The sequence below is a fragment of the Balaenoptera borealis genome, assembly GCF_965194805.1.
Source record: "Balaenoptera borealis genome assembly, chromosome: 13".
NCBI classification, from domain to species: Eukaryota; Metazoa; Chordata; class Mammalia; order Artiodactyla; family Balaenopteridae; genus Balaenoptera; species Balaenoptera borealis.
The window spans coordinates 57,812,098-57,823,513 of NC_138870.1; the positions used below are offsets into that span (position 1 = coordinate 57,812,098).

Here is an 11,416-nt window from a genome sequence, read left to right on the forward strand (position 1 = left end):
CCCACACCCCACACCCCACACACACTTCAGGAATAGATATTTGGTCTGCTTTCTCTGCTAACTCACTTACCATTTATGTATCTCAGAGGCCAGCTAGTTTTTTCTATAAATGCCACATAGTAAATATTTTAGGCTTTGTGAACCAGATGGCCTCTGTTGTAATGACTTAGCTCTGCCATTACAAGATAGCAGCCATGGACAATACACAAATGAATGGGTGTGGCTGTATTTCAATAAAACTTTATGTACAAAAACAGGTAGTGAGTTGGATTTGTTTGCAGACCCCTCCCCTATCATGTTCATCTTTACCAGAATGTTAGCTCAGCTGAGGGCAGGAATTTTTTTGTTGTTCATTGGGTATATCCTTGTACTTAGTAGGCACTTAACTACTTGTGACTCAGGGTTGCAGATGGTTCAGAAAAGGGGGATAGCATGTCTATCACTGCCATCTTATAGCTAACAGAATGCCCCTTAATGCTGTTTTTCAGCCTTCCTCCATTTTTTTCTTGATGGAGTAAATATTTTATTGTAGTTGAATTTAGGATAGGGCTAAAAGTCACATCTATAATTCTGCAGGATCCTTCTTCCTCTGATGTTTTATAAAGGGCACTACCAGTAGCATCCTTTAGTAAGTCTGTTTATGAAATGCTCCATATTAATATGGTATAGTAGTCATTTTAAGTACATGCTTGAATGTCTTGTTTATATAAGAAGGACATGAATACAAAGATAGTACTTAAGAATTCTTTTTTTTTTTTTTCTTTAATAAGGTACTAGATTTTACAAGTTTGCACCATGCGTGAGTATAAGCTAGTCGTTCTTGGCTCCGGAGGAGTTGGAAAATCTGCTCTGGTAAGACATTCTCACTGTACCCAAGCTATTTACTCCAAGACACGTTCTTTTTCTGTTGAGTTTTAGGTTTTGCTTATTTGTCTTTATTTATTTGTTAAGGTGAAATCTCATAATGATTTTAGAAGTAATATAATATTTTTCTTGTAATTTAGTCAGCTTTTAGTTGTATCTGGGTAGATCATATTCTCTCTGGAACATGGGTCCCAGACCAGAATACAGTTTGGACTAAGCACAGAAGGGAAAGAACATATAAAGAGATTTAGCACAAAGAAATATTATGCCAAAGTGAGTCCATTCTTAACTGACTGACTTTCAGCGCATATAAATGGGTGTCTGCATTTCAGAGCCAGACAGGAATAAATTTTGGTCCATCTCATTGTGAGTTGGCTTACAATACAAATTTTATGTTACAAAAATTAAATACACCTTATTTTAAAAACTTTTTCAAAGATTACCTTTGACTGTCCCACCATGTTTTGTGTATCAAGGAATAGTAAAGCAAGAAAGAAGACACAACTTGACAGTGGTGGGTGGGGAAGGGGAGAGACTTAGGGGAAATAACTTGGTGAACAGTTCAGAGTTTAGCAGAGCCCCACAGTAAGATAGATTGACCATTACTTCGCCACTTGAAATAAACACCTAGCACAGAATTTGACATGCTTGGATCAAACTGAGAAGTGTGTACAATGGGGCATGAACTGCTTTTTCATTTGTAAATATACCCAAAGTGATGGGGAGGTGTTGTGAGTGTGCACATAGGTGTGTACACAAGATAATTAGCCGCTTTCTAATTAAAATTCAAATTTAAGCCCTTAGGACTGAAACAGGAGCCATTTAACGATTTTTCAATATATGATCTCTAAGTTTAGACTTACCCAATAAGGAGCTTGGTGATTATTAATTTTTTTAAAAAAAGCTTTCTAAGGTAATTTTCCCACCAAATGCGTATGTTCAAATGTAGTTGTGGTTATGTTTTTTTAATCAATGGTATAACTACCTATATGAAATCAATACTTTAAAATGTGCAGATTTGAATGTGTTCTTTTTGGGGGGAGTATAATGGTATGTTAATTTTTTTCAGACTGTACAATTTGTTCAAGGAATTTTTGTTGAAAAATATGATCCTACGATAGAAGATTCTTATAGAAAGGTATGTTACTTTAGAAGGCCTTTTGCTTTTGACTTTACTATAAATATAAATTCTTGTTTTTAGCTTAATAATTATTAAATGTTGTTTACAGAGTAGGATGAAGAAGCAGAGTTAATTTATAAAATTAGTGGGGGACTTCCCTGGTGGTGCAGTGGTTAAGAATCTGCCTGCCAATGTGGGGGACACGGGTTCGAGCCCTGGCCCGGGAAGATCCCACATGCTGCGGAGTAGCTAAGCCCCTGCGCCATAACTGCTGAGCAACCCCCGCTCACCACAACTAGAGAAAGCCCGCACACAGCAACGAAGACCCAATGCAGCCAAAAATAAATAAAAATAAATTTTAAAAATTAGTGGGGAAAGATCACACCTGATTATTTCCTGGCATTGTGTGTTTACCAGCTTATGAGAATCTTAAACAGTCACTCTCGTTCTCTGTCTTATCTCTCTCTCTCAAAGAATTTTAAGTTTATACTGACCCCAGAATTGTAATTTGACACACTAACTTTAGAGCTGGGCCATGCATTTCAAATGGTAGCTCCATGTTTCTCTCCCCTTCCTGCCCCCCAAAGACTGAATACTCTCAGGCTCCCTTCTTTTTAATATAAAGATGTAAGTACAAAAGTCTCCCTAACCTTCCTACTTACAACTCCTTGAGAAAGTTCCACTGCTCATAATAGTAGAAAGGTTTATTTCTGTCAATATGTTCACTTACACAGCATGTGACAATAAAACTAAATGTGCAGAGATTTTTTATTTAGCAGGGAGAGAGTTATCCCCCACCTTGACATAGCGGCCAGCCTGGCCCCTGCTGCTGTGCAGACATTGTGTTTCCGTTCCTCCCTCTGTGTCCACAGTCTGCCAAAGCAAACTGGAAACCCCTTTCTGCACCCCAGCAGTGAGGCAATATTACTCTTCTTTCCACGTATATAACTTTGTTCCCTAGGAAGTGTTAGGTAAAAAGGGTAGCAGGGATATATAATTTATTTGATAGCTCTCCTCTGCTTCCTTGCTCCCAGAAATTTTGTTGTTCCAATATGGTGAAGGGGATGTGGTTATCTAGAGAAATGAAGGTATATCTAAAGTATGGAAGAATTGAGATAGACAGTTAACTTCTGATATTATTGGAACTATTACTGGTTTTAAAAAAATTTTTTTGAGCTATTTTGAAATCATTTCCTCTCCAGATTTAAGTGCTGAGTGATTCCTATTGAGGTTGGATCTTGTGTATCTTGTATCAATAGATAGCCTTGTGTTAAATTGAGAACACATGGTTTTTGCACCTAATGCAGTTTGGGGGTCAGTAGAACTATTTTCTAGCTATTTTTTTCTCCTGTTTTGTTAAAGTAAGTATTGCTTGAAATTAGTTGTAAAGTTGCTATAATCTGTGTCTCTGTTTTAAATATCATATTAGCTGTTGGGTATATTAAAGTAGTCTTGTATACATTTAAAAAAATGAATATCTATTTTAATTTTTCCCCAAGCAAGTTGAAGTAGATGCACAACAGTGTATGCTTGAAATCTTGGATACTGCAGGAACGGTATGTAAAACAGAGTACCAAAGTATATGCACAGCTTGTGCAGTATTGACCTTTAGATGCTAGTATTCTGTAGACAAACATTAGTTAAGCTTATTTAAAAGTACTGCTTACGTTAAATCTTAAAGCTGTCTTCCTTATCCTCTTGAATTCTCCTTTTCTTGTGTGTGTGCTTTGCCATTGCAGTGGGTCATTTACTGAAGAAATAAGTAGAAACTTTGTATGAAAGTTTTCATAGTCCCACTAGTACTTTTAAAACAAGTTAAACTATATTACCATTTATTAAATAATGTGGAAAATAATATTAGAGTATACATTTATTCCTCAGTGGCTGTGTGAAGTATTTTGTATGTTATCTTTCCTCCTTCAGTATATTTACAGACCAACTAGATTTGTTGGTATCTGAAGGTGAAGGGAAAATTTATTCTGGATATGTGGTATTCATTCAACTAATATTTGAGTACCTGATATGTGCCATGGGTTGTGTTCTTACACTCAAAGGCTCACAGTCTAGTGAAGGAGGAAAAGTGTGGGAAAATGGCAAGACACAGGTAACGTGCTGGTGGACTCCATAGAACTGGAGCATTGTGAGCTAGCGGTGGGTCACTTGGTGATTTGATTTGGGCGCCTTACATATTGTGATATATTAAAAAGCTGCCTTTAAGTAGCATTTGGAGACAGGACATTTCTGTTCCACTTGAGTATATTTACTGCACATAAATCTGCTCTGGTGTATTATTTTTAAGTAAAACACTTATTTCTTGAAATACTGATTTTTTTCAAATAGCCACAGACTGTAATTTTAAGAGATGTTACATAACACTACTACATTCTTCTTTGAGCTCTAATTATAGACTTTGAAAATTGTCAAGTTATCTGTCAAAACATTTTTTTTAAACATTATTGTTCTTTAATGATTCTTTCTTTCTACTGTAGGAACAATTTACAGCAATGAGGGATTTGTACATGAAAAACGGACAAGGCTTTGCCTTAGTTTATTCCATCACAGCACAGTCCACATTTAATGATTTACAAGATCTGAGAGAACAGATTCTTCGAGTTAAAGACACTGATGATGTAAGCTGGCTTCGTAATAAATAAATATATTTTGTTTCAAACCCTTATTACAGTGATATCCAGCTTAAAAGTTTGAATTTAAATCCAGTTTAAAGTTAATGTATTTGGGGGGCTTTGTTTGTTTTTCAAAAGCTTTTTCCTTGAAGGGGAAAAACATATATGTAACGTAAAAAGTGAGAAATACCCTCTTCTCCTCTGTGTAAAATAAATTTTATACCCTTCCTGTTTTTAAATCATGCATTTCGTGGAGAAGAAGGAGAGGGTTGGTGGCAAATATTACTAATAGAGCATATGATGTTCTGGCCACATTTCTGGCAGATTTAAGAGCCTTTTTAACAAGAATCAAAACAACATATGAACAGATCTCAAGCAACTATGACAGAAGGAGCATAATGATAATAATAATTTTTAAAGAAAGCCAACAAATGTATTCGATTCTAATGTAAATTTACATGCCCCTTCAGAGTACACCATAATGGAGTTTAATCCCTTTAGGAAACTTCAAATGGATTATTTTAATTCCTCCTCACACTATATATAAATTCATCTTGCATCGAATTGATCTTGCATCAGAATCACCTGTAAAGCTGGTTAAAACAGATTGCCAGGCCCCACTCTCAGAGTTTCTGATTCAGTAGGTCTGGGATAGGGCTTGAGAATTTGCATTTCTAACAGATTTCCAAATGGTGTTGATGCTGCTGGTCTGGGCACTTCACTTTTAAGAACCACCGTACTATGTATAGTTTAATTATAGCAAATATTTCGAGAGCTTGAGGGCACCTATGGGAAATGCTGCCATTTCCTGGACTTTTAAAGCAGGAGAACTTTGGGGGACCCTGACATACTTACAGCAACCTCTGTAAAGCTGTTTACCAGTGTCTCTGTAACTACTATGGTTTTCTATCATTTGCATTATTGTATATTAATAAATACAATACTATATATTTGTTCCTTAAAAAGCCAAAATTCTTGATTTTCTAGTTTGGATTTTTTCCAAAACTTCTTTAGAAAGACAATCTCTAAATGATTAATAGAAGTTTTGCAGCATAAGTATTATTCTTCCCTGTAGTGTCCTTCTCAAATTACAAACATCACATGTATCCAAACACGTGATAAATATGGTCTAGATTTTTAGTAAATTACGATGATTTTACTTTTTGGCTTTTTAATATAGACTGTATGAGAAGCTAAAAATTCTGCTTTGGGGGCTTTCCAGATTTCTCCTTTTTGTGTTATGAAATTGGGAGTGAGTATTTGATAAATACATGTTAGGAAACCAGAAAATTTTAAGTTGATTTATGTGCCTTGGAGAAACATTTTAAAATTGTGGAATATATTGGCTTTTCTTGGTATACCCTTTTGCACTTCCTTTTAAAAAGGTTTTGTGTTTTGCTTACTATAATTAGTTAAAAGTCCACTGTGAGGGACTTCCCTGGAGGTCCATCGGTTAAGACTCTGAGCTCCCACTGCAGGGGGCGCGGGTTCGATCCCTGGCTGGGGAACTACGATCCCGCATGCCGTGCAGTGTGGCCGAAATAAAATAAAAGTCCATTGTGTTACAGTTTTAAGGGGTTTTCACCCTCTTTTATAAGTAGATCATAGCTTGTTTTCTAAAAAAATTTCATGTGAAAAGTTCTTAAATTAACATTGTCAAGACTTTCATATTTAACTGTAAATTTTATTACACATTATTAACTTAGCATTTTTCTCTGGCATAATATAAAAAGTAATCCTTAGGAGAAACATTTTAATTTGAATTTTGATTTGAATTTATATTGTGTATTTGTTTACTTATTTGTTTTTACCCTTTTTAGGTTCCAATGATTCTGGTTGGTAATAAGTGTGACTTGGAAGATGAAAGAGTTGTAGGAAAGGAACAAGGTCAAAATTTAGCAAGACAATGGAACAACTGTGCATTCTTAGAATCCTCTGCAAAATCAAAAATAAATGTTAATGAGGTATGGTGAAATAGAACTCTTGATTTGGAATTTAGCATTCAAAATTAATGGAAAATAATGAGTCTGTATTAACACAACCCCAGGTTAATTTGTACTCAGGGTGCTTTGTTGATCATACAGGCAAAAGTCTTGTGTTAGGTACATGCATGTTAGTAAGCAATAATGCTCTTTGAGCCTCTTTATTAAATACTGGTACAGTGGAATTTACCATAAAATGAAGGAAGACTGGACAGAAAATGATAGGGGTGGGGAAGACAGATTAAGTCTTCAGGTATATGAAGGATGTTATGTAAAAGGCAAAGACAAATTCAAAAAGGCGTGAACGGTTGTTGCCTTGAAGGGACTTAAAATAATGTTGTAGAGTAAGGATACATAGAGTTGAAGAAGACTACAGAATTGTTCTCTTTGGATGGTGGTGAATGTTCTGTCTGAACTCAGATCCCTGCAGCTCCTTCAACTCAGTATTTATTTTAAGGAGAACGATTTTTAGCCCTCCCAAAAAATAAACAGAAAAGAACTTGGCGATTATAAGAATACCTGGCTTTACTCTTATTCCTTAACTGAACAGAATATTTGCTTTCTGGGGAAAAGTTCATGGAAAGTTCAGTTTTTTCATTTTACCCTTTCACTTTTAGTTTTTTGGGAGCTTTTTTTCCCTGTAAATTTTTTTAAAAATTTAATATGTTTGCAGATCTTTTATGACCTAGTGCGGCAAATTAACAGAAAAACTCCAGTGCCTGGGAAGGCCCGCAAAAAGTCGTCATGTCAGCTGCTTTAATATACTAAATGCATTGTAGCTCTGAGCCAGGTATGTTAATTTATCTTTTCCTCTGTTTTGTTTGTTTGTTTGTTTCCTCTAATTTTTAACCTCAACTTTATTAAGGGTTAAGAAAGCAAATACAGAATTTTCTTTTCTAAAAAAGAAATGGTTACTTCCTTTTTAAGATTTGAGTTAATATGATATCCTAGTAATTAAAATAATTATTTCATTTATATATCATCATCAGAAGTAAGGTATTCCACATAAGTGACAATTCTAGATGAGTTTATCCAGTATATACTCATGCCTCAGTGGGTCAGTGGTTTGTGTTGACAATACAGTGGTGATGAAAACCAGTCTTCTCTGCTTTCTTCTTTGTTGCCTTAAACTAACTAAGGTCTAGTTGGAGAATTAGACAAACAATTGCAAAATATGATAAATGCTATTGCAGAATAAGTCCAGCATGGTACTGATAATAAAAAACCCCTGATATATTATGTGCCAGGCACTCTTAACTACTGCCTATATATGTTAATTGCACTCTCACAACAATCCTGTGAGGCAGAATTATTATAATTCCCATATTACAGATGAGTGAACTGAGGCACAGAAAGATTGTTACTTGTTCAAGCCCTGCAGTTAGTGAATAGCAGAGTCAGAATTGAATCTAGTGATCTGAGTACATTGCTCAGAATTTGAACTCTGGTCTGGCTCCCAAGTCCATAATTGGTCACTATTATGGGTGCTATTGGAGCATTTAACCGGGGCACCAGACCAGTCAGATGTGAACTGTGGATTCCGGGAAAGTCTGTCAGAATGAGATACATCTAAGTCGAAATCTGATGGATAAGTAGAAATTGTGTAGGGGATGAAGAGTTCCCAGGAAGAGAGAACCACAAATACAACCCTCAGATGAGACAGCAAAGGAAAACTGAGCATACAACACTGTAACATAGTTTTTGAAAACAGTCATATTAAATGAGTTAATACTTGTAAAGCAGTTAGTTCAGTGCCTGGCACATGGTAAACCCTTACCTATTAGCTGCTGTTTGCCAGGTATTGTTAAACCATATCTTACTGTACTCTTATCCTTGGGAACTTTGAATGTTTGTAGCTCTGCTTCTTCCTGTGTTAAATGGCCCTATACTACCATAGAACTCTGATTCTGTATCTCTCTAGAGTTTTTGTCCCTACTCTCCATTTAAAAGGCTTTCTGTTTAGAGATACAACCTCTCATTTTTTATATCCTCTCATTTCCAACCACGTGCCCATTCTTAGCAGCACACATGTGCCTGAGCTCACACACTCCCATCTGTCCTTTCCAATTTGCTACATTCAACCTGCTAAGATTTAGAAAACTTAGAAAACTCATTCAGACTCCAAACGAGGGCTTAAAGTTCAAAGCATTTGTGGAAATTATTTCATCAGCTACATCTATATTAACAACCTTTCTGGAGCTTGCAACAAATCTGATTCCCAGAAAACCAGTTAAAAAAAAAGGAAACATTTTTTTAGCTCAGGCATGTGTGCAGAAAATCATCCAAAGTTAAATAAATAAATGACAGACCCGTGAATTCTGATTTTACCTTCTTTACATCACTCAAATTTTTTTAAGTTTAATTAGGTATGATTGTAGTGTAATAACAGCCTTTTCTGACATCTGTCTTAGGAGTTGGTAGAATCTGTTTATGTAGAATTAAAAAGTATATAGCTGTCAACTGCAGAGAGCCTTCGTGAAATAAATTCTATTTTGTTCACTTCTCTGCACCAGCTTTTTAGCCACTCTTATGGGAAGAGTAGGGAAGAAAAGTCTTGATTTTCTAATACTAGAAAGCCTGGTTAGATGTGCATTCTGTATTCGTCATGTAATTCTAGGGTTGTAAACACTTACACATCAGCCATTTTGTTAATATTGCTGTCTGTTTTATAATCCTAATTCTAGTAAAGGTGACCTAATGTAAAATTTTAATGTGGTGTTTTTGTTTTTGTTTTTTCCCTTGCTTTTAATCTTTGGAAGGTAATACAGAGAAATTTGCATTAAGGTACACTCAACTTACATTTGACTGACTTTGAAGAAGGCAGCAGAATAGATGAAGTCATTCCAAAAAAAGATGAAAATGTCTACCCATGCTTTGCTATGAATCGTGGTACATGGTCATAATGTAATGACGAGGATAAGAACCTATATTTATTTCTGACACTTTAGCACTGTTGTCTTAATATGTCCTTTGGATCTTTACTGTGCTGTTTACACCCCATGTTTTCAATTAATTTAATTTTCTCATTTTGACAGGTCTGAAGAACTGTTGCCCAATTCAACAGTGCCAGCATTCCAACTTTGTTAAACCTACCAACATCTTAAATGGACTTTCTGTGGTGGTACCCTTTAAGAGGCGGATGAAAGCTACTACATCAGTTTGCACATTCTAATCACTTTCCAGTATCACAAGAGAGATTTTTACTTATATAATAGTCCTAGAGTATGCAGCTGGTAAAACCAGAGGCTACAATCCAGTATTACTGCTAAGAGACATTTTTCATCCACCAATGTTGTACATGTATGAAAATGGTGTACTGTATACTTTAACACGCCCCATACTTTGTATTGGAGAGTACAATAATGTAAATCCTAAAAGCACCACTATTTTAGCATAATAAAAGAAAGTCCAAAGAGCTCCTATATAGACTACTCCAGATAACTTCGCTTCTTTGATACTTGTAGCTTATTGTAATTTTTTTTAAGAAATTCAAGGTCATTATCATTGTATTGTACAAATAAGCGCTTTGATTAACACAGCTATATAGTTTTTTTAATTTTTAAAAACCTGTGGAGACAGTGATCTTGTCTTTAAAATATGATAGTCCTTTCAGTATAATGTCTTAGATTAAAGACGTTGCCTTTAATATCTGTTGGGAAGGAAATGTCCAGACTTTTCAAATCTTTTATTATATGTTTCCTTTTTTGTTTACATAGGGAACAATGTTTATAGTTGTGTGTACAGTGGGGGTCTACAACAAGAAGTGTATATTTTCAAACAATTTTTTAATGATTTAACAATTTTTGTAAATCATTTTCAGGCTTCTGCAGCTGTAGATTCTCACTGTGAATCCCCTGCTTGCTCATGCATAAGTGTATTTGCAATACCAAATATACAGGTTTAGTATTTTTGCCTGTTAGTGATTGTTTCACATGTGTAACGTTTTGGTTGAGATGTTAAATGGTGGACGAGTACTGTGGATGTGAATGTGGGAAGTAATTTTAATCATGTGTAATTGGTCACAAGGCCTAAGTTGCAGTAACTATTGCTGTTTTATTTAACAATGCCTTGTTGCTTTGTATGCATTAACGTTTGGGTGTAAAGATTGTGTGTCTATCCAACAGGGAGCCACAGTATTTAAATTGACCAACCTAATGTTACAACTACTTTTGAGGTGGCCAAATGTAAACTAAAAGCCTTAATTAAAGTGGTGCAATTTTGTATAACTTAGCATCAGTAGTTCAATAAATTTGGATTGCCATGCAAGGGCTTGCATTATAATTACTTGCCACTTGAATGTGTTTTGTGTAATGTTTAAAAGTGCTAGTAAATAAATATGGGTTTAACTTCTTTTTAAACGTAATGGGTGCATTTTGCATAGCGTGGTTTCATAATTTAACATTTGGGCAGACTCATTAATTACAGAAATGATGAGAGAAAGATGTCAGATATTGTTCTTAGTATTGTTTGAATATCCACATAACCATCTTTTGAATTTTTCCTTTGGAAAGAATTTTGTAAATCAAGCAATATTACTTATGAACGTATGCCTTCTGGGCAACGTTCAGTAGCTCTTTGAGGTATAGGAGGAAGAATTGAAAATACTTTGGCAGGTGTTAAACTTAGATTTTTTTAAAACTATAGGGCTCAGTTATACTTGTGGTCATAAAAATCTTTTAATGAAGTGGACTCAAGTACTACTTTCTTTTTATATAATGAGTGTTTGTCTTAGATGTGCTGTAATTCAGTTCTTTTTTGAAATCTGTAAATGAATCTTAACTCAAACTTTATCAAAATATTTTCCAGCCACTGAGCGTTTTAGCAAT

The 11,416-nt window shown here is 35.1% G+C and overlaps 1 protein-coding gene across 5 annotated transcripts in view; it reads left to right on the plus strand.

The window, feature by feature from the left end:
* RAP1B (RAP1B, member of RAS oncogene family) overlaps nt 1–10,942 on the plus strand; it is a 48,594-nt gene extending 37,652 nt beyond the window's left edge. For 2 of the 5 annotated variants that reach the window (XR_014233814.1, XR_014233815.1), the window contains exons 2-9: nt 771–852; nt 1,934–2,002; nt 3,484–3,540; nt 4,474–4,614; nt 6,429–6,572; nt 7,264–7,380; nt 9,350–9,494; nt 9,626–10,942. Coding sequence is in view for 3 of the 5 variants with exons in the window: in XM_082352956.1 (XP_082209082.1) it covers nt 796–852; nt 1,934–2,002; nt 3,484–3,540; nt 4,474–4,614; nt 6,429–6,572; nt 7,264–7,350 (555 nt within the window). In the remaining 2 variants the exon portion in view is untranslated. The remainder of the gene's footprint in view (nt 1–770; nt 853–1,933; nt 2,003–3,483; nt 3,541–4,473; nt 4,615–6,428; nt 6,573–7,263; nt 7,381–9,349; nt 9,495–9,625) is intronic. The other 3 variants (XM_082352956.1, XM_082352957.1, XM_082352958.1) reach the window with 2 other exon arrangements.
* The last annotated feature ends 474 nt before the right edge of the window (nt 10,943–11,416 follow it).